Here is a 23,976-nt window from a genome sequence, read left to right on the forward strand (position 1 = left end):
TAAAGGGACACAGTCACTGCTGCAGTGAGCCAGACTGCACAGAGACAGACAACTGGGGTGGGCAAAGTGAAACCAGGCTCTGGCTGGTTTAATCTAGAAAGAGCTGGAGCTGCTTAGGAGGAAGCAGAGATCCAGCTCCCAGGCTGTCAGGAGAGCTGGTTGGCTAGGCTGCATGAACAAGTCATTTTAAGGAGCCTTCAGTCTCACATGTTTTTCCCTAGTCACTAAATCTCTGAGGCCTTAGTTTCCCCATTCGTAGAATGTGATGGTAACATCCTCGTCAAAGAGTGAAGGAGGTGTGTGCATGAAGCTGCTTCAACAACTGTGATGCTTCACTTTAGTTAAGGACTATCTGCTCTAATAGTAAAGGCGGTTAGGTGTACCTCCTTTGCAAACCATTTTCAAGCTATTAGAAGTTGTAAATTTTGTATATACACAAAATATAGGTATATGGTATATGCATTATTTTAAATAATTGTCACTGTATCCACATTTATTGAGCACCTACTGTGTACCGGGCACTGAGCTTGGTGCAGGAGAAGAAAACCAGTGAGGAAAAGTTCCCATAATGTTGCCTGTTACTGTTCACAAATGATGTTGAGAACTATGGATTTTTTAAATACAAAGAATTTATTTTATTGTTATACTTTATGTAAAGTATACAAAGTATTCCAGTTATTGCTGTCTGCTAGTCTCTTGTGTAGTAATTCATGCATAGGGGACCAAAGGTTCAAGTGGTAAAGGAAGACGGTCTTTTTGTGAATTCACAGGGCATTCACAGGCATCCAGGAAGCAGATTCTAAAATGAAGATTTGGCTTTTTTAGCGCCATCTGCTCGCGCGCCGCCTCCTGCTCCTCCCGCTGCCGCCCTGAGTCGCTGCCTGCGCAGCTCAGGCCGCTCGGCTCCCCGCGCTCGCCACCGGAGAGCTGAGCTGGAAAACGAAATTTGCCATTTTTGAAAATATTTGGCATTTGTACAACATGGCAGACATCGACAACAAAGAACAGTCTGAACTTGATCAAGATTTGGATGATGTTGAAGAAGTAGAAGAAGAAGAAACTGGTGAAGAAACAAAAATCAAAGCGCATCAGCTGACTGTTCAGATGATGCAAAATCCTCAGATTCTTGCAGCCCTTCAAGAAAGACTTGACGGTCTGGTAGAAACACCAACAGGATACGCTGAAAGCTTGCCTAGGGTAGTGAAAAGACGGGTGAATGCTCTCAAAAACCTTCAAGTTAAATGTGCACAGATAGAAGCCAAATTCTATGAGGAAGTTCATGATCTTGAAAGAAAGTATTCTGTTCTTTATCAGCCTCTGTTTGATAAGCGATTTGAGATCATTAATGCCATTTATGAACCTACAGAAGAAGAGTGTGAATGGAAACCAGGTGAGGAAGATGAAATTTCGGAGGAGCTAAAAGAAAAGGCCAAGATTGAAGATGAGAAAAAGGATGAAGAAAAAGAAGATCCCAAGGGAATTCCTGAGTTTTGGTTGACCGTTTTTAAGAATGTTGACTTGCTCAGTGATACGGTTCAGGAACATGATGAGCCTATTCTGAAGCACTTGAAAGATATTAAAGTGAAGTTCTCAGATGCTGGTCAGCCTATGAGTTTTGTCTTAGAATTTCACTTTGAACCCAATGAATATTTCACAAATGAAGTGTTGACAAAGACATATAGGATGAGGTCAGAACCTCAGGGGTCAGATGATTCTGATCCCTTTTCTTTTGATGGACCAGAAATTATGGGTTGTACAGGGTGCCAGATAGATTGTAAAAAAGGGAAGAATGTCACTTTGAAAACGATTAAGAAGAAGCAGAAACACAAGGGACGTGGGACAGTTCGTACTGTGACCAAAACAGTTTCTAATGACTCTTTCTTTAATTTTTTTGCCCCTCCTGAAGTTCCTGAGACTGGAGATCTGGATGATGATTCTGAAGCTATCCTCGCTGCAGACTTTGAAATTGGTCACTTTTTACGTGAGCATATAATCCCAAGATCAGTGTTATACTTTACTGGAGAAGCTATTGAAGATGATGACGATGATTATGATGAAGAAGGTGAAGAAGCGGATGAGGAAGGGGAAGAAGAAGGAGATGAAGAAAATGATCCAGACTGTGACCCAAAGAAGGATCAAAACCCAGCAGAGTGCAAGCAGCAGTGAAGCAGGATGTATGAGGTCTGAGGATAACCTGCACTGATCTACCTTCTGCTTCCATGGAAAGGATGAATTTACATCATTTGACAAGCCTATTTCAAGTTTTTTGTTGTTTGTTTGTTTGCTCATTTTTGTTTTTGCATCCTAAAATAAAAATGTCATATAATTTTAGTTCTCAAAAAAAAAAAAGTAAATAAAATGAAGATTTGAGTGCAAGATGTTTATATTGGAGAATGGATGTGTGAGCACATGGAAATGACCAGGGGTTGGGGGGTTACCTCTGTGTGTGTGTGTGTGTATATGTGTGTTCCAGTATGTTTGGGAAGGGGAACTCTACAGCCACGCAGATGAGGCTTGGTGGACACCTTATACATTTGGCTTTTTAGCTATTAATAAATTGACCATATTTATACATATTTATACTGAAAGTGGGGCTTCCCTCGTGGCTCAGAGGTTAAAGTGTCTGCCTGCAATGTGGGAGACCCAGGTTCGATCCCTGGGTCGGGAAGATCCCCTGGAGAAGGAAATGGCAACCCACTCCAGGATTCTTGCCTGGAGAACCCCATGGACAGAGAAGCCTGGTGGGCTACAGTCCATGGGGTCGCAAAGAGTTGGACACGACTGAGCGACTTCACTTACTTACTTACTTACTTACTTATACTGAAAATGAAAGTCATTCAGTCATGTCCAACTCTTTGCGACCCCATGGACCATACAGTCCATGGAATTCTCCAGGCCATAATACTGGAGTGAGTAGCTGTTCCCTTCTCTGGGGGATCTTCCCAACCCAGGGATCGAACCCAGATCTCCTGCATTGCAGGCAGATTCTTTATCAGCTGAGCCACAAGGGCAACCTATATTTATACCCCACTGCTGATAAAGCTGAAACACTCTGGCTGGACACTAACATGTAACTGCAAAATATTCGGTGGGTTTTGAGTATAAAAATCCCTAATGTAGATCAGGAATAAACCCTAATATGGTAAGCTGATCCCATTTGCCTGAGAATGACTAAGAATCAAGCAGGTGACCTCGCTTGGGCCAGTGAGATGTGGGCAGGGCTGGATGCTTTGCAGGGAAATTTTCCTTTCTCTTAAAAAAAGAAAAAATCCTGTTTATTATTGAAGGAACAAACATTGGAAACGACCTATCTTTTGTTATGTGAGATCATGTATTTTCTTTATTGTTGGAGCCGAGTTGGACTTTCTGTGACTTGAGAGTATCCTAACATAGACATGTTCTTTGAGCACCCACAATGTATCAAGCAGAATGAGAAGCATGTTCGGAGCATTACTTCATTTAACTTCACACATTTTCTCTAGAGGCAGATATTGTTGTCTTTACTGATGAGGACCTTAAGGTCCATGAAGGTGAAGTAAGTTGTTGAAGTCACAGAAAATGACCAAGCTAGGATTTGAGCCTGGATTTTCCAACTCTAGAGCTTGGATTCTGAAATTATGGCTGTACTCTTCTCTGAAGGGACAAAAATCATCATAATAGGACAGATTTCCTTATTTAAAAAGTTTGAATAAAGGGTCTGATACATAAAACCATCATATGATGAATTAAAAAGCAACTGGCCTCATCAGGAAACTTTTGCAACATGTAACTACACGGATGGATGATAGACAAAAGGTTAAGAGCCTTAATATAGAAACAGATTTTACAAGTAAAAGAAATTTGTCAGAATTTTCAACAGAAAAAAAGAAAATTGAAAAAAATTATATTTTCAATGGGCAAAAGGAGAAATACATTTGACCACTGAATAAAAGAAATAACCTTAATCAAAAACATAAATAAACAGGGACCAATGTGCATATAAAATTGGTAATGAGGAAAGAAAAGTGTGTTAATAGCTAGTGCTGGCAAGGAAGCAGTGAATTTAGCATTCTCATAAACTGCTATATATAAAAATTGGTATCTTGACGCTTGTCTTAAATGAAAAAATTTTTCTTTTCATTCAGTGGTTTCAACTTCTAGGAACTTACTCTAATGAGAGATGTGCCCAATACTTTATGCTCAAAGATGTGCAAACCACAATTATAGTATAAAAATTGGATACAGTCTACATGTTCAAGGATTGAAGAGCAGAGTACATCGTGGCTTGGCGGGCTGGTCCATTGTGTCACCCAGGAGTGATTCCATATCCCACAGGGAGGAAGGCTGTTGGGGCTGAAGCTCAGGCTCCATGGGTCCATCAGTTTTGCATCCTCTAGCCTTCAGATTGCATCTTTGGTCCTGATGTTGTTGTCTCCTGGGACAAGAAGTTGAACAGCTTCAGCTTCACGTGTTTCACAGCAGGAAAACGGAAGAGTCAGGGGCTGTGTTTGCATCAGGAGAGCAGCGTTTCCCCAGCCAGCCCTGGCTGACTCCCATTTCCACCCCACAGGCCAGAACTGTGCTTGGCTAATATTTCAGCAAGGGTCACCATCCCTTTTGTCCCATGATGGACTCCTGCCCAGAGGAGACTCTTCTGAGTTCTGTTTTATTGAACCATGTATGTGTTCCTAGGGAAGCACACACTTCCATCATAGTAACTTTGTGGCGGGGGTCTGATACCTAGTAGGACATGCCTTCCACATCATTCCTTAGGAGAAATCATGTCTCCTCTGGCACTTGAGTGTTCAAGAGCCATCTTAAGGTTCCCCCTTCTCCTTTCAGAATATGATGGTAATGGTACTAACTTAGGGGTTAATTTGGCCAATATCACACAATAGAGTGCTCTCAGAATAGTCACTGGACCTGTTCTAATTTACTTAGTGAATCACTTACTTCAAATCTTTGACCTATTTCTGTTTTACCAGTTATAAATAGCACTTGAACAATCACCCTTGTATATAAATCTTGCAAAAATCTCTGATGATTTTCCCACTATGAATGCCTACATGATAATTCTAAAAAGTTGTTGGGTCAAAGTGTATGCCACATTTTAAGGCTTTTTTACACATATTGTTGAATTTCCCTCCAGAAAGGCTTAAACCATGATTAGTTGCTAGTGGTAAAGAGCACACTTGCCAAGGCAGGAGATGCGTGTTCAACCCCTGGGTCGGGAAGATCCCCTGGAGGAGGAGATGGCAACCCTTTCCAGTATTCCTGCCTGGAGAATCCCACGGACAGAGGAGCCTGGCGGGCTACAGTCCATGGGGTCGCACAGAGTGGGCCATGACTGAAGCGACTGAGCATGAGCACAGTAAGATTTAAAATGTTTCTGCCAGCCTGGTATGTTGTTTTCATCTTAATGTATTGTTAATGCACTGAATCACACTTGTGTACTATATTTTATTGTCCTTATCATATAAAATTAGTATTTTGGGGGGTGAGAGGATGGCCTCAGGGGGAGGGGATATATGTGTACTTGTAGCTGATTCACCTCATTACACAGCAGAAACCAACACAACATCATAAAGCTATTATCCTCCCACTAAAAATAAATTTTAAAATCAATTATATTAAAAAAGCTAGAAAAAAAAAAAAAGAATCTGGAAACTCTTTATGTACTGAAATAGAAAGACTTCCAGTTCATAGCATTAAGTAAAAAAAAAACAAAACACCACAAGAAAAAATTTGTTTTTTGTAAAGAGCTCTTACAGGGGAAAAAACACACACACAGAAAAGAATACTGTCCTATCTTGTTTGTCCACTGGATGTTTAATAATTCTAGTGAATTGATGAGAGAGAAGCCTTGGACTTTGGAGGGTCCATAGCAAAGATGCACTCGGGAAGTAAAGGGCCAAGTGTCCGAGGGCCGAATGAGACGGAGACGGTGATGGGGCTCCGGGGTCCAGCCACATTCCTACAGGTGGCGTTTGCTGAGCTCTGGCTGATTTTCAAGGCCTGAGATGCCCTCTGAGGCTGGAGCTGTGTGTCATCCCAAAGGAATAGGTTCATACTTGGAATTCAGATGCCATGATGAGTACTGTTAAAAAGACCTTTTAGGGGGCTGGCTACCACTTCTGTCTATTCTTAAAAAAAACAATTACTCTTAACTGTGTAAAATGCATGGAACATAAAACTCACCACCTAACATTATACATTTTATCTTCACATTGGTGTCCACCTCTCACCCCCGCCCTCCTCCTGACGCTTCTCATTATTCTACTGTGTAGAATACTGTACTCTGTACCTGGTAAACAACAAATCCCCATTTCTTACACCCCCTCCAAGCCCTGGCATCCATCATTCTACTTTCTGACTCTGAGTTTGCCTTTTAGGTACCTCATGTTAACGCAAACATACAGTATTTGTCCTTTTGTGACAGGCTTATTTCACCCAGCAGAATGTCCTCCAGGTTCATCCCTGCTACAGCCTGTGTCAGAGTTTCCCTCTTTTTTTTTTTTTTTTAAGGCTGAATAATATTCCTGTTTACTCTTCTCATCCCCTCTGGGGACTCAGAGGCCTTGTAAGTTGGTGGAGATGACTGGGGTGTGCGTGACACCCAACCCCAGACAGAACTTATGGGAAATCTCCTGGCCTGAGGGCCCCAACCTGCCAAACGGCAGCATCACACTCTGTTGGCCCTTTCTCTCTCCTGTCCACACCTGCGCCTCTTGGGTCCCCAAGGGAGACCAGTGCTCCTCTCTCAAGTCATCGGGAAGGATTGCTGGGCTGAGAGGTGCCCTTGGGTGTCCCCTGAACCCTTTCAGAGGCCAAACGCGTGGTTTTTCTGTAAACAGGGCATCTGTCTTTTTTGGGGTGGTGGTAATGCAGTTTGTTACAGTACAGAGATGATAAAGAGAGGTGCAAAGGGCAGCTGTAAAGGAAAATATCTATTATGAAGTGGGAATTCCTTTTCTTTTTTAAATGTAGAGATTGAGTACATTTTTTTTTTTAAATCCACATACACCTCTTTAGATAAATAAGCCCCCTGAAATGGAATGGCCATTCTCTCGCAAATTCTTAGTCCTGAAAAGGGTTTTTTTTAAAAAAGAGTATTTTTCCTGCTTCCTCCTCCCATGAAGCTGAATGAGTTTATTTATCCAGCTCTCACCTTAGGTGTGAACTTTAAATTAAACACTTACAGCATTATCAATTAATGTAAGAGAAAACCATCCAAGGAGGGGAGTGAGCCGGCTCGAAACCCCTGGGGGGAGAATTGAATGCAGATAAAAGGGGTTCAACAACATGATCTTCCTGTCCTGTACTCCAGGGAGATTTTCCTTGAACTGGTTCACGTAGTCAAAAGCCGTCCATTCTTTTCTGAAGGACGGTGGAGATAATTTTAATCATAATGGAGACTATATGCGTGCAAGTCTTTAGAAGGATGAACAGAGAGAGTTGGCGTGGCGAAGGGTTTGTAGCTGGCCGGCTTTACAGCCTGCATTAACAGGCAGAATCTACCCTCACCGATGCCCTGGATGACTAAGAAAAGTGGCGCGAGGCTCTATGAGAGGCCACGGATGTTAAGCATGTTAACATTTCCATTATGTCTAAAAGCAGAAAATGGAACAAATAATGCAGGTTGGGTTTTCTCCCCCCGCTCCTCTAATGTATGCCAGAATGTCACAGGAACTCATTGTCTGCGATGAATACAAAAATATGGGCAATTCAGGCCAAACAATGCAAACGCCTGTGATTCCATAAAAGCATCTCACTCGCATTAAGTTCATCTGGCTTGGTTTTACCCTTATTTATTCCTCCCCAATAAGGCTGTTTCTCGACTAGTGTGATCTTGAAAGTTTAAGCTGCGCCCAGAATGGCTTCTCCTCTTCCTTCCGGCTTTCTCGGTGTTTATATTCTAAAATCGAGAGAATGCGGAATGAAATAAAATTGAACTGTCGTATTTGTTTTTCTCACCTCTTCTCTCAGGCCAAATGCTGTCTGGTTTTGACACTCACCTCCTAATCATTTTCACAGGATGCAGAGGCATGGGTCGCAGCCGTGAGCCTAAGCAGTGGTCCGTTGGCTCTTTGACACCAAGCACTTGCTTGGATGCTCTGCTGATGGCCCAGTGCAGGGCAGACACGCAGCCCTACTCAGTTCTGAGCCTTAGAAGGAGGCTGGGTGGTCTTTTCTGTCTCCCAGGGTTCCTGCTCTTAGAGGAAAGGATTTCAAGATGGAGTCACTTAGGACTCAAGTGATTTTGAACTTGAACTGAGATTTGCAGTCTGCTGCAAAGATGGGTGTGAAGTGGAGGCTCTCCCAAGGGTCACAGGGATGAGGGCAGGGGACAGAAGTGAAAGGAGAGGACATCTGAGCTTGGGGGAGACTTGGTCATGTTACTCCCTGCCCCTCTTTAGAATCGACGGACAGTTGGGTACGGAAAAAAATCACAGAAACCCTCCTTTCCTCTGGTTCATGTATCCCTGGTCCCTGGAGACCAAAGTTGGTGCCAGCTAGATGGCTTCTGGCTTTAAACACGGTACCCAAGACTTCACAAAGGTCTTCTCTCTGCCTCAAAGAATCAAAACCTTTGGGCCGACCCATACATAAACCTGCAGAAAACTGCACGCTTTCAACCCCAAAGAACAAGCCACCCTCTCTGCAGAGCGTTCCCCTGTTTCTCACCCCTGCAGGCTTTCTTTTCACTTGGCTGGTCCTTCCTGCTCTCGACTCATTAAGCAAGCGGCATCCAGGGCTGCCCTCTGCCTTCTCCCCTTTCTCTCTGGGGACATGGCAGTGCTCACAGATTTCTTGAGGCCTCAAACTCAAGGAAGCAAGATGTGCTGAAGGCTGGAGGCCCAGCGGGTTCCAGCAGGAGGTGAGCAGAGTTGGGGAGGGGCGAGATCTAGGAAGGAGAGGGGAACACTGAGGCAAGGAGTTCTCAGGCAGCCCGGAAGATGCTTTTTTAGAAGCCCAGCATTGCTGTAGCTGCTCCCCTCCCAGAGTCCTTCCTGCTCCCCGAAACACAGGACCAAGCTCTCATTCCAACAGCAAGACCCCAGGGCCTGGCCCCAGTCCTGGCTCTGGATTCCTCCTCCACTGACTCCCAGATCGACATGAACACTCTCAGCTTCCTTTCTGCCATAACTTGGCCTTTTCCTATCACCTGCGGCCTTGACCCGAGAATCTTCTCCATCCCCCAAGTCCGTCTCAAATGCCACCTCCCTCAGGGACCGGTCCTTCCCCTGGGGGAAACATGATGTCTTCCTACCCCCTCAGCCCGGACACCCCCTCCTCAGGCATCAGGATGTCTGCTTCATGGTTTTCCAAGCTCCCTTGAGGATGTATAAAGATTCTGTCCTCGCCTTTGTATCTGCCACACCAGTGACTCTCAGGTCTGAAGGTCCTCGGCCCACTGTCTGAAGTTGTTGAACTGCATTACAGGCCGCCTGGAAGTTATCCAAATACTCAGTGTCATAGCCCAGCGCCCTTTCTCAACAAGCTCCCAACCTCCTTGCTGAAGAAAGGGAGCATGTGCCTGTGACTGAATCCCAGCTCCAGCTAGTTATTTTGCAATTTCTCCCTCACTTCTGCACATTTGCTCTGTAACGAGCTCCCCAGCCAACCTGACTCAGGGGGTTTTGGAATCAGTGCTTCATATTTGGTTTTGGACCCAGCTATTTCCAGTCTAATTTCCCTTTGATTCCTAAACAGCCAAATCCAAGATCGAGTCCCTCCTTTAGACCAGGACTCTTCACCACTGAAGATACGCAAAAGCTCATGTTCCAAGCTTTGAAAGGTTCTGGATAATTTCAGGAGTGGATCTAATGTAAGGTTTCCTAAATGCACTGCTTTGCAAGGGGAGGCCCTCTTTGAGATAGGATGGAACAGCGTTTTAAGGATGGAGGGCCTGGAGAGCTTACCTCCTGATAGATGTTATCTATCTTTCTTCATTTCACCCATGAGAAAACCCAGATCCATGTTGGTGAAATGATTTGCTCAAGGTCTCAGAAGATTTCGGGAAGAACCACATCCATAAACCTAGTTTAATAATTTGGGGTCTAGCACTTATCCTCCCTGCCTGTGTTTATAAATAATTTTGTAAATAAGAATTATCTCATCAGGACCGAGTTCTCACACTCCACCAAGCTGCGTGGGGGGCCCAGGTGAGAGCTCCACATGGGAAGGGATGGGGTGCCTGCACCAAGCTGACTGCCTCCTTTACCAAGTAAACCGCCTGCACCCAAGTTCTGATCTCTGGAGCTGCTTGGGGACCCAAAGGAAGACAGGTGCAGAAGGTGAACTCACAGGCTCAATTCTATCTACTTGCTAGGTCAGCCATGGCCAGGCAGATGGTGTGTCCTGGGTGCCAGATGCTTGTAGTTTTATTAAGATTTTTGGGTCACATTTATTATAACTTTTTTACAATACAATTCACTCTTTTTAGTGTACAGTTCAATGAATGTCTGACTAATGCACATATTAGTTATGCAACCACCACCAAAATCAAGATACGGAGCAGTCCCAGTTCAGTTCAGTCGCTCAGTTGTGTCCGACTCTTCGTGACCTCATGAATTACAGCACGCCAGGCCTCCCTGTCCATCACCAACACCTGGAGTTCACTCAAACTCATGTCCATTGAGTCGGTGATGCCATCCTCTGTCGTCCCCTTCTCCTCCTGCCCCCAATCCCTCCCAGAATCAGGGTCTTTTCCAATGAGTCAACTCTTCGCATGAGGTGGCCAAAGTATTGGAGTTTCAGCTTTAGTATCAGTCCTTCCAAAGAACACCCAGGACTGATCTCCTTTAGGATGGATTGGTTGGATCTCCTTGCAGTCCAAGGGACTCTCAAGAGTCTTCTCCAACACCACAGTTCAAAAGCATCAATTCTTTGGTGCTCAGCTTTCTTCACAGCCCAACTCTCACGTCCATCCATGACTACTGGAAAAAGCATAGCCTTGACTAGATGGACCTTTGTTGGCAAAGTAATGTCTCTGCTTTTTAATATGCTGTCTAAGTTGGTCATAACTTTCCTTCCAAAGAGTAAGCGTCTTTTGATTTCATGGCTGCAATCACCATCTGCAGTGATGGAGCAGTCCCATCACCCCCCAAAATTCCCTCATGACAATTTCCAGTGAAACACCAACCACCCCAGCCCCTGGTGACCTCTGATCTGCAGGTGGCTTTTCCAGAATGTCACAGAAATGGAGTCATACTGTACAGAGCTGGAAGAGTCTCTTACTTAGCCCCAGGCATCTGAGATTCCCTCAGGTTGCTGAGTGCATGGCTAACTTGTTCTTTTAATTGCTGAGTCATTTGCCATGGTGTTGTTGGATCACAGTTTGTTCCTCATTCACCTGTAGAACACTTGGGTTGTTCCCTGATCATTATGAGTAAAAACTACAGTGAACATTGTGAAGAGTTGACTCATTGGAAATGACTCTGATGCTGGGAGGGATTGGGGGCAGGAGGAGAAGGGGACGACAGAGGATGAGATGGCTGGATGGCATCACTGACTCGATGGACATGAGTTTGAGTGAACTCTGAGAGTTGGTGATGGACAGGGAGGCCTGGTGTGCTGCGATTCATGGGATCGCAAAGAGTCGGACACGACTGAGCGACTGAACTGAACTGAACAGTGAACATTTGCGTGTGGGTTTTTGTGTGAACATAATTTTTCATTTCTCGCCGGTAAATACTGAGAGGGAAACCTGGATCATATGATAAGTATTTGTTTAACATGATAAGAAACTGCCAAGCTGTTTATGAATGAAATCCCACTTGTTTTGGGTCCTCCCCAGCGCTGTGCATATGTGCACGCTCAGTCACGTCCAACTCTTCGCCACCCCATGGACTGCAGCCCACCAGGCTCCTCTATCCATGGGATTCTCCAGGCAAGAATACTGCAGTCGGTTGCTATTTCCTTTTCCAGGGGATCTTCCTGACCCAGGGATGGAACCCAAGTCTCCTGCTTGGCAGGCAGTTTCTTTACCATCTGAGTCTCCAGGGAAGCCCTCACCAGCACTAGGAGTTATAGATTTTATTAACTTCACGTCTTGTAGTATAAGTGTAGTGGGATCTCACCATGAGTTTATTCTGCATTTTTCTCATGACTAATGATGCTGAGCCCCTGTTTCAGAGGGGTTATTGGCTGTTTGCATATCCTGTTTGGTAAATGTTTATTCAAATCTACTCCCCATTTAAAAACCTTGAGGTGTTTGTTTTGATGCCAGTTCTTTGGAATTTTCAAGAGAATCAGAAATTGAGAATTGTTTTTATATGAAATCTTTTGATTTTTAAAAATAAGACCAAGTTTAAGAGATTTACAGAGATTATGTGTCATCTCCCAGGCAACAGTACTGGGTTTTCAACCCCAAATCTGACCCGAGGTCTAATGCCCCTGCCCCTGTACCAGGGAAATGCCAATAGTAAAGTAAGTGGGTGGGACTTCACCTTCCAATGCAGGGGGTGGGGGTTTGATCCCTAGTAGGGGAGTTAAGATCCCACATGCCTCTTAGCCAAAAAACCAAAACATAGAACAGAAACAATGCTGTAACAAATTCAATTAAGTCTTTAAAAATGGTCCGCGTAGGCCTTCCCTGGTGGTGCAGTGGATAAGAAATCCACCTGCCGATGCAAGGGACACTGGTCCAATCTCTGCTCAGGAAGATTCCACGTGCCATGGACCAGCTAAGCCTGTGCCCCACAATGACCGAGTCTGCACATTGCAGCTACTGAAGCCCAAGGACCCTAGAGCCCGTGTTCTGTAGGAAGAGTGAAGTGAAGTGAGGTGAAGTCGCTCAGTCGTGTCCGACTCTTTGCGACCCCATGGACGGTAGCCTACCAGGCTCTGCCGTCCGTGGGATCTTCCAGGCAAGAATACTGGAATGGGCTGCCATTTCTTTCTCCAGAGGATCTTCCCAAACCAGGGATTGAACCCGGGTCTCCTGCATTGCAGACAGACGCTTTACCATCTGAGCTACCAGGGAGATGCAACCACAATGAGGAGCCCATGAGCCGTAATTTGTGAATTGCCCCCACTCATCGAAACTAGAGAAAGCCTGAACGAAAGCAATGAAGACCCAGCACAGCCAAAAATAGATAAGTAAAAATGATACACATATAAGAAAATCTTAAGAAAATGAGAGCAACAAACTGGGGAGAAAACCCCACTGGTGGCCCTCTTTTGTTAATTTCCTTCAGGTCATACTGAGAACTCCAAACTCACTTGCTGAGTGGGTGACACGTTCTTCCTCTTATCAGGATTTACCCAGCAATGAGTCTTGGGAATGTCATACTCAAGCAAACTCAAGTTCGTAGAGACAGACGGTAGAGTGGTGGTTACCAGGGGTCGAGGGGAGGGGCCTGGATGGTTAGCTTGATGGGGACAGAGCCTCAGGTACACAAGATGAAAAGAGCTGTGGCCACGGATGGTGGGGATGGCTGTGTAACAATATCAAAGTGCTCAGTACCATTGAACTGCTCTAAAAATGATTAAGATGGTAAATTTATGTTCTGTGTATTTTACCACAATTTTAAAAAATAACGTAAAATAACAACAAAAAAATGAAATAGACTATGAAGGGGGGAAATGCTGATGCTTTTCATGGTTTTCACATAATTTCATACAGTATATAAAATGTCTTCTAAGACCATCTCTGTGTCTTTGCGGCTTAAGGCAGATGAACCCCATCTGGAGAGTTTCTTTTGGGTTTTCTGTGGCCCTCGCCAGCGACTCAAGTTTCTTGAGAGCTTTTATGCTCATGACATTTTTGCATTTGGAACTGGGGGTGGGCACACAGCTGTGATGAGCTGTCATCCTTCAGTAAATGCAAGTCCGCTCTCTTGTGAATGTCAGAGAATTCCACATAGACGTGGTTGAAAAATAGACGGTGCCTTAAGGAAGGGAGTCGAAACAAAGCACTTGGATCACCTATTCAGCGGGAAGGAGGGCCCAACGGAGGCAACAATGATTTTCATGGATGTGGGTCAAGGCTGTCGTCAGTGGAAGCGTCAGACTTCACCAGGACCCGAGGCCCAGGTGGGGTCCCAGCCCCCAGCATTCTGAGGGCCCCGCCTGAAATCCACTCTCTCATTATCAGGGAAACCACGTGGGTCCCTGGTCGTCCTTAAGAATCAGTGTTCAAGGTTGCAAGGATGCTCTGTGATTGTGAAGCCCTTTCAGGTCCACCCTGCCCACGTGATCATGGGATCATCACTGGGCCTTGCGTGCTCAAGGTGAACAGCCGCTGTTCCTTGCTGGGAAGTATTCACATCTTTGGGACCAAAGCCTGTTTCTTTGTCTGTACTGAGGGGGAAGCCCAAAGTCATCTGGATGGACCATCTTATTTTTTTCTTTTTAACTTTTTATTTTATGTTGGAGTAGAGTTAACAATATTGTGTTAGTTTTAGATATACAGCAAAGTGATTCAGTTGTACACATACATGTATCTATTCTTTTTCAAATGCTTTTCCCATTTAGGTCTTTACATAATATTGAGCAGAGTTCCCCGTGCTGTTCAGTAGGTCCTTGTTGGTTACCCATTTTAAATACAGTAGTGTATACATGTCCATCCCAAACTCCCAATCTATCCCTTTCCCCCAACCTTCTCCCCTGGTAACCATAAATTCATTCTCTAAGTCTGTGAGTCTGTATGGTTTTGTAAAGAAGTTCATTTGTATCATTTCTTTTTTATTCCTCATATAAGCAATATCATACGATAAGGATAGACCATCATAAAAGAGAGGACCCTTCCAAACTTTTCCTAGTAAGGCTTGGGAAGTGACCAGAGTCTAAGCATTTAAACTCTAAGCCAGACAAACAAACAAGTGATAAAGGCCCTCTCTCCCTGTCCCCCGACCTTGCTGTATTGGGGAACTCTTGGAGGGCCCGGGATGGGATTAATCTACTTGGGGTAGGGTAGGCCTTTTTACCTTTAAACTCCTGGAGGCTCTTGCTGTAGGATACCTCTTCCTCAAATTCAGTCACTCCTGTGCAACTGATGAACTTTCTGCTATTTTCAAAAATTGCCTATGTTTACTTTATATTTTTCATTAATAGATTTTAATTTCTTATTGACTTTGCTATAGCCAGTGGTTCTCAAACTGCATATCTGTCACCTGCGGGTCTTGTTAAGACACAGATTTCTGACACCCCTTTCCCCTCACCCCCAGGGTTCTGGAGATTGAGAATTTGCATTTCTAACAAGTTCCCGGGTGATGCTGAGGCTGTGGGTGTGCTCAGGCAGGCCATGTGTGTCTGTGGGGTGAGGGACGGGGTGCTACATGCAGACTACTGTTCTGAACAATAGGATCCTGAAAATCACTGATTGAATTTTTGGCAGTTGAGCTGCTTTTCTAATGCACATTAAAATAAGGAAAGAACTGCCAAGAAAAATTTCTTCTAGGAACCTGAGAAATGATTTTATGTGCCCCTGAGTGTCCCTGATGAGGTGGTACACACACTGGATTGGATCCTGAATGCTTGCAGTGGAAGACCCAGTGCTGGGGTGCCTTGGAGAAGCTCTGCTTTCTCTAAGTCTAGTTTCCTTATTTGGTACAAAGGGAAAAAAATCTCAGACCTGTCCCCTTTAAATCCCAGAGAGATGGATCTGGTCCAACTCGCGAATGGGGGTGGAGACAGTCACTGAAATACCCGAGCCAATTGGGTAACAGGATGGATTGCAGACCAGCCATTGCTTCAGACCCTCCATTGCTTCCGACGGGTCAAACTCTGTGGAGAGTTGCAAAAGTATATTTGGGAGAGGGGCTTCCTAATGAAGAAAGCAGGAAACGATGTTGTGAGCTGCTGAGAACTGAACAGGAGAGACAGAGTGTGAGTTGACGGCATCCAGAAGGAGGAGCTTAGATTTGAGTCAATTCCGGCTGGAAGTTGGTCCCGGAAGCAGGAGTGTGATACCTTGTGGCATGTGCAAGAGCCCAGAGGATATGGGCAGCATGAGACCATGACCGCTACAGACTGGGGACAATGCAGTGGAGGAAAGACAGGGTCCCCCAAGGTCTGAGAACCAGAAACAGCATGAAGACTCAGGCTCTGCTGAGATTTCCAGCTGACTGCATCTCACCTTGCACCTTGTTGGACTCTGACCTCCTGTCCCCACTCCGAGGCATTTTAGCCACTGTCAGTGTTTAGATAAGTTATTTCCCCCTGAGTTCACTGGAGCAAAACACTGGCCTGGAAGGCAAGCACTACCCAGGCCCCTGGTCTAGGCTGGACAACACCTGAGGTGTGGGTCCAGTCTGGCTCTCTGCTTGGGCAGCGGGGAGGACTGCAAGGACCTGGGAGGGTCCTGGGAAGGTGTGTGGGTCTGGCCAGGACTCTGGGGTCCCCACGTCTTCCCCTCTCCCCATCAGAGTGCCCCTGTGGAAACAGGAGGCGTGATTACTTTCCAGCCACTGTTCACCTCAGATGTATTTGCTGTATCAAGTTGTGACATCTGTTTTTCTAAAAGACAAGATTGCTCTCACTGATCACCAAGGAAAAACCAGAGCTAGTCATTATTTTCTTGATTTTTTTTCTAGCCCTAAAATGAATATTTAAAGCATGAGAACAAATTTTAACTTTCAAGATATTATGTTAGTACTGCTTTTCAGATATGAACTCAACCTCGCACTTTCCAAAGTCAAGTCCCCTGACATTTTGCCTTCTGTTCATCATTTTCAATTTTAAACATAAATAAAAACTCCAAGTAGTCACGTGGATGAGGAGCTTTGCTTTTTTGCCTTTCTAAGCACTGTGCTGAGATAGTGATGGTTTATCTAGAATCTAGAATACTGTTGACATATGAATATATGGTACCCCAGGCTCTGGAGGCTGGAATGTGGCTTCAGGCGTGGTGAGCTCCAGTTGCTCTGAGCTGAGCAACTTCTGTGTCAGAATAGCTGCCACTGAACCTACGCGGGACGAGGTCAACAGTGTAACCAAGAATTCTCTGGATCACTTCTGAGGACAATGCAATGCTCATTAGCAGATAAGTAATAAAAATGGGCCAATTAAAGGCTTACAGAGCTTTCGAGGGAAGTCACTTTAGTCGAATCCTACTCTTTTTGACCCTATGGACTGTAGCCCACCAGGCTCCTCTGTCCATGGGATTCTCCAGGCAAGAATACTGGAGTGGGTTGTCATGCCCTCCTCCAGGGGATCTTCCCAACCCAGGGATCGAACCCACATCTCTTATGTCTCCTGCATTGGCAGGCATTTTCTTTACCTCCAGTGCCACCTGGGAAGCCCAGAAGCTTATAGACACATTGGTGCTGTTGGTCCTTGTTTAATCACTCAGTCGTGTCTGACTCTCTGTGACGCCATCGACTGCAGCACGCCAGGCTTCCCTGTCCTTCATCATCTCCTAGAGTTTGCTCAATCTCATGTCCATTGAGTCGGTGATGCCATCCAAACATCTCATTCTCTGTCATCCCCTTCTCCTCCTGGCTTTACTCTTGCCCAGCATCAGGATCTTTTTCAATAAGTAGGCTCTTCTCATCAGGTGGCCAAAGTATGGGAGCTTCAGTTTCAGCATCAGTCCTTTCAGTGTATATTCAGGGTTGATTTCCTTTAGGATTGACTGGTTTGATCTCCTTGCAGTCCATGGGACTCTCAGGAGTCTTCTCAGTTCAGTTCAGTCGCTCAGTCATGTCCAACTCTTTGCGACCCCATGAATTGCAGCACGTCAGGCCTCCCTGTCCATCACCAACTCCTGGAGTTCACTCAAACTCATGTCCATTGAGTAAGTGATGCCATCCAGCCATCTCATCCTCTGTCGTCCCCTTCTCCTTCTGCCCCCAATCCCTCCCAGCATCAGAGTCTTTTCCAATGAGTCAACTCTGCGCATGAGGTGGCCAAAGTACTGGAGTTTCAGCTTTAGTATCATTCCTTCCAAAGAATACCCAGGACTGATCTCCTTTAGGATGGACTGGTTGGATCTCCTTGCAGTCCAAGGGTCTCTCAAGAGTCTTTCCAACACCACAGTTCAAAAGCATCAATTCTTTGGTGCTCAGCTTTTTTCACAGTCCAACTCTCACATCCATACATTACTACTGGAAAAACCATAGCCTTGACTAGATGGACCTTTGTTGGCAAAGTAATATCTCTACTTTTTAATATGCTGGTTGGTATAATAGGTTGGTCATAACTTTCCTTCCAAGGAGTAAGCGTCTTTTAATTTCATGACTGCAGTCACCATCTGCAGTGATTTTGGAGCCCCCAAAAATAAAGTCTGACACTGTTTCCACTGTTTCCCCATCTATTTGCCATGAAGTGATGGGACCAGATGACATGATCTTCGTTTTCTGAATGTTGAGCTTTAAGCCAACTTTTTCACTCTCCTCTTTTACTTTCTTCAAGAGGCTCTTTAGTTCCTCTTCACTTTCTGCCATAAGGGTGGTGTCATCTGCATATCTGAGGTTATTGATATTTCTCCCGGCAATCTTGATTCCAGCTTGTGCTTCTTCCAGCCCAACGTTTCTCATGATGTACTCTGCATAGAAGTTAAATAAGCAGGGTGACAATGTACAGCCTTGATGTACTCCTTTTCCTATTTGGAAAAGGAGTCTTCTACAGCACCACAGGAGTCTTCTACAGCACCACAATTTGAAAGCATCAATTCTTCGGCACTCAGCCTGCTTTATGGTCCAACTCTCACATCCATACTTGACTACTGGAAAAACCATAGCCTTGACTGGACGGACCTTTGTTGGCAAAGTGAAGCCTCTGCTTTTTAACACATAGGTAATTAAAGCTCATCAATAACAACAGTTGTTTGTTTAATAGAGACTTTTTGTTGTCAGAGAGGAGTCATCTACTCTGGATGCTGTTTAGAGCTGCTGGGCCATGGTGATGATGGAAAGCAGAGGGCCTTTAGTCAGTCTCAGTGCTTTGAAGTTTTCCCTGGACAAGGCCCCCAGCCCTGCCCTTGGTGTATCACTGACTCAGTGATACATGGCTGTTGTGTGGATCAAGTCAACTCTGAAGGGCTTCAAGGTAGCTTTAATTTGTTCTCTAGAAGACAGAGATGTTCTAGATACTTCTAAAAGAATCCAGAAGCATTTCCTCAAGGGCTACCCGTGAACCACAAAATCCTACTATTATGAAGATAGATGCTTCTAAAAAAATAATATTTGGGAAACTTGATCTACCAGGTAACAACAGTTATCACCAAACTAAAGTAATTTATCAGTGTGATTATTGGCAGTAGGACATAGACCAACAGAACAGAGTCCAGAAACAGAACCTCTAATGTATAGAAACTGGAGATAGGCCAGATCTCTGGGAAGAGTATGGATTATTCAACTAATGGTGCTGTACCAATTGTTTGTCCATATAACAAAAAAAAAAAAAAAAAGAAGAAGAAGAAGAGGAAAGAAAAGAAATTTGAACCCTTTCTCAGAACCTACTCAAACTTAAAAGTGAAAACAGTTAAAACAAACACTTTTCAAAAAGTTATAGGATGTCTAACCTTGGGGTAGGTAGGATTCTCTTACACAACACAATAGTCCCATTCCTGGGAAAAAAGATTTATAGGTGAAGAAAATCAGGAGGAGAAGGGGAGGAGAATGGGATGACAGAGGATGAGATGGCTGGATGGCATCACCAACTCAATGGACATGAGTTTGGGTAAACTGTGGGAGTTGGTGATGGACAGAGAGGCCTGGTGTGCTGCAGTCCATGGGGTCACAAAGAGTCACACAAGACTGAGCGACTGAACCGAAAATCAGGAAAAGATTCTCTAGGTCATTTGTAACCAGTGAAATGCAGTGAGATGATGACATCTCTTTAGATGACGACAAGATACCGTTCTGTATTCCTGGGAGCAGTGAAGCGAGTCTGACATGAAATGTTGGTGAAGACGTGATTTGCTGAGAATGAGTCAAACACTGTTTGGTGGGGGTATACACTGATGCAGCCACTTGGTAAATCATCCGGCACCATCTTGGAGACAGGAACTCTGCATTTGCCCAGCAGTTCCACTCCCTGCATATGCCCTAAAGAAGCTCTTGCATACCATACCGGGGGGTAGGCATGAGAAGATTCATCATGGTATTGTTCTATCTTTAAAAACATTTTTATTAGGAAATGTAGCACTCAGACAAGTGAAACTTGCAGGTAATCACCATACTTCAGTAGACAACATCAGAGAACATTGTCAGCCCCCAGGAGAACCTGCATTCACCTTCCTGAAAAGCACTCCCTGGGTAACCACTCACCTGACTCCTGTGTAATCATTTCTTGGCTTTTATTCATAGTTTCATCAACTGAATATTAACTTCTGAATATGCAGTTTCTTTTGCCTGCTTCTGATCTTTCTATAAAGAGAACTACACATTGTATTATTTTACATTTCTTTTACTCAATATTATGCTCCTGAGATTCATTCATATTATTGTGTTACAGTTATATCTCATTTATTTTTATTGTTTGCATAGTATTCTATTGCATGACTGTATCTCAATTTATTTACTCTGTAGTTCATAGACACTTGGATTATTTCAGTTTTTGGCTAATATTAAATTGTATTTCTTTGATTACTAGTAGGGCGGGCAACTTGCATATGTCTTTTGGCGATTTGGATTCCATTCATGAAGCGTGTGTTCAAGGTGATTTTTGATTCATTTTTCTATGGGATTTTCCATCTTCCTTACTGATGTAGGCCTTCTTTATGTCGTTTGGGCTGTCCGTTTTTTTTAATTGGCTGCGCTGGGTTTTCGTTTGTGCTGGGCTTTTTTCTAGTTGCCATGAGCGGGGGCTATTCTCTAGTTGTGGCGCACAGGCTGTAGGGCACGTGGGCTTTGGGAGTTGCGGCTCCCTGACTCTAGAGCCCAGGCTCAGTAGTTGTGGCCCAAGTGCTTAGTTGCCTCGAGGTGTGTGGGATCCTCCTGGACCAGGGACTGAAGCCGAGTGTCCTGCATCTCCTTCGTTGGCAGGCACTTTCTTTACCACTGAGCTCCCTGGGAAACCCAAAATAAATATTACACTTTATCAAACAGTTTTTTGCATCTAGGGAATAACCACAACAGATTTTTTGTTTTATCCTTTGTGATGAATTATATTGATATTATGACATTAAACCAACTTAGCATACTTGAGGGAGAAGGCAATGGCACCCCACTCCAGTACTCTTGCCTGGAAAATGCTATGGATGGAGAAGCCTGGTGGGCTGCAGTCCATGGGGTGGCTAAGAGTCGGACATGACTGAGCGACTTCACTTTCCCTTTTCACTTTCATGCACTGGAGAAGGAAATGGCAACCCACTCCAGTGTTCTTACCTGGAGAACCCCAGGGACGGCGGAGCCTGGTGGGCTGCGGTCTATGGAGTTGGACACGACTGAAGTGACTTAGCAGCAGCAGCAGCATACTTGAGATCAGTTAAATTTAGTAATGAGAAATCTTCCTGTTTTATGTTGCTGGATTCAGATTGCTAATTTTTTTTTCGTTTTGGATTTCTGCATTTACTTTCATGTGTAATATTGATCTGTAATTTTTCTTCCTTCTACTCTGAATTTTAGTATTAAGTCTGTGTTAGCCTCAAAAGATGAGTGGAAGTATATACCGTCTTCCATTTTCCAGAAGAGATTCTAAAAAACTGGAGTTATTTCTCATTTAAGTGTTTTGCAGAAAGTACACAGGAACCTCCTTGCGCAGAAAAGGCCATCCCCCAAATTACATTAGAATTTATACAATTGTAATTATGTAAAATTACAATTACATAATTATACAAATTTACAATCATAAAATTGCAATGAGATACAAATCATGTAAGTGACAGTTTCATGAAAATTACACAGTACACTACAAAATTACATTATAAAACCTTTGCCAAAGCAGATTTGGGAGTCAGCTTGTCTCCAGTGGGACTCACAGCCCTGCTGACGGGCTGTGCAGCCCTGCGCTAGTCTCCTGACTTCTCTGAGCTCTCAGTGTCCTTATCTGTCATGTTTGCTGACAGGTGTCTCCTGAAGATGTCAGGAGGGTTAAATGAAACAACTGTATGGGAAGCGGTGAGCCCTGAGCCGGACACACAGGAGGTGTCCAGTAAAGGATAGATTTTTATGACCATATGCTAATAATTCAATTATCCACTCAGGCATTATGGAGCACCCATTGGTGGGCAAACATGGGGCTGGGTCCTGGGGATACAATGGGAGGCAAAATTGGATTTGACACCCTGTGCACCTGGAGCAAGAGTTCAGAGCTCTTCCCACGGGTGCATGACCTGTCCCTGCTGCAGTGAAATGAGGCCAACATCTCTGGACCACCTTTGAGCATCTCCTTGGTGCCAGATGGGCAAGAGTAAACAGAAGCAGCTATGTCCGCTTGGCAGCAACTCAACCCTAATATTGAGCTCTTTGGGGACCAACCTGGAGCAGTCATAAGTAAGGGCCACCTCCTTTAGGGAAGGAATGAAGACAGCTTGCTTCTCTTTACCCAGGATCCTCAGTGGCAATTTTTTTTCACAAGGGCAAAAGCCGTGTCTGTCGCCATTACCCTGTCTCTCACAAAGTCCCTTCCTGCTTCTGCTGGGATTACCAGGAAGCAGGGGCAGGGAAACAGAGCACCCACTGAAGCCCTGGGAAACCGGAAGCTGAACGCAGGTGACCTGAGGTCATCTCCCCACCTCAGGTCATTTCTCCCCGTTGCAGCTGAGTTTGTGGAATCAGTATCACACGTGGCTCATGGATTCCTCCCACCCTCCTGGAAATCTTTACACAATGCTTCATTTTTCTGCCTTCTGCAGCTCTTTGGTCACACTGTGTGGTTCATTTTATGGGAAATGGGGTTTGGTATGGGAATGAAGGACTTCCCAGGTGGCGCTAGTGGTAAAGAACCCTCCTGCCAAGGCAGGTAGATGTAAGAAACGTGGGTTCGACCCCTGGGTCGAGAAGATCCCCTGGAGGAGGGCATGGCAACGCACTCCAGTATTCTTGCCTGGAGAATCCCATGGACAGGGGAGCCTGGCAGGTTACAGTCCATGGGGTTGCAGAGTCAGACACGACTGAAGCAACTTAGCACGCACTCACGGAAGTGAAAAAGCAGTGGCAGACTTTCCTGGTGGTCCAGTGGTTACAAATCCACCCGCCAATGCAGGGAACACGGGCTCGATCCCTGGTCTAAGAAGATCCCTCATGCTGCAGAGCAACTAAGCAACTACCAACTACTGAGCCTGCACTCTAGACCCACAACGAGATAGAAGCTTCCACTCGCTGCAAACAGAGAAAGCCCAAGTGCAGCAACGAAGACCCAGAGCAGCCAGATATATATAAATAAATATTGAAAAGAAAAGTAGTGGCTAGAGAACAGATCTTCAACTGGCAAGAAATCTGTGGAAAGTTAAACAAGTCAGGATGTGACTCAGACAAATTTGTGTTTGTGTGAGAACTGGGACAGAGGTTCTCAAACTTTAGCATGCAAAATTATTACCTGGAGGGGGTTTTAAAATCCAGAACCTGGACTCCAGCTCAAAGGTTCAGATTCTGTTGTCTGGGGTGGGGTCCCAGATTTAAAATTTCTAACATGGCCAAGTTGATGTGGCTGGTCTGTTCATTTTCATGAAGGTGAGTGGAGGAGATGGCTCTCAAATTTGGCTGCATCAGAGTCAGCTGCTGCTGTTGCTAAGTCACTTCAGTCGTGTGCGACTCTGTGCGACCCCATAGATGGCAGCCCACCAGGGTCCCCCATCCCTGGGATTCTCCAGGCAAGAACACTGGAGTGGGTTGCCATTTCCTTCTCCAATGCATGAAAGTGAAAAGTGAAAGTGAAGTCGCTCAGTCGTGTTCGACTCTTAGTGACCCCATGGACTGCAGCCTACCAGGCTCCTCTGTCCATGGGATTTTCCAGGCAAGCGTACTGGAGTGGGGTGCCATCGTCTTCTCCAAGAGTCAGCTGGGAGTCAGTCTTTAAAAAAATATCTCAGTCTTCTGGCTGCATCCCAGACCAATTACAGCATAACTTCTAGCCTTGGGAACCCGGCATCAGTGTTTTTTACAG

At 44.8% G+C, this 23,976-nt stretch overlaps 1 protein-coding gene across 1 annotated transcript; it reads left to right on the top strand.

The window, feature by feature from the left end:
- The first annotated feature begins 855 nt into the window (after nucleotides 1–855).
- LOC109568048 (nucleosome assembly protein 1-like 1) lies at nucleotides 856–2,331 on the top strand. The gene has a single exon (XM_019973262.2). The coding sequence runs from the start codon at nucleotides 982–984 to the stop codon at nucleotides 2,164–2,166; it is 1,185 nt and encodes a 394-aa protein (XP_019828821.1). The 5' UTR covers nucleotides 856–981; the 3' UTR covers nucleotides 2,167–2,331.
- The last annotated feature ends 21,645 nt before the right edge of the window (nucleotides 2,332–23,976 follow it).

The sequence above is a fragment of the Bos indicus genome, chromosome 13 (genome assembly GCF_029378745.1).
Source record: "Bos indicus isolate NIAB-ARS_2022 breed Sahiwal x Tharparkar chromosome 13, NIAB-ARS_B.indTharparkar_mat_pri_1.0, whole genome shotgun sequence".
NCBI classification, from domain to species: Eukaryota; Metazoa; Chordata; class Mammalia; order Artiodactyla; family Bovidae; genus Bos; species Bos indicus.

What these genes read in the sequence shown, in the direction of transcription:
- LOC109568048 (XM_019973262.2), top strand. Translation starts at nt 982, where the DNA reads ATGGCAGACATCGACAACAAAGAACAGTCTGAACTTGATCAAGATTTG.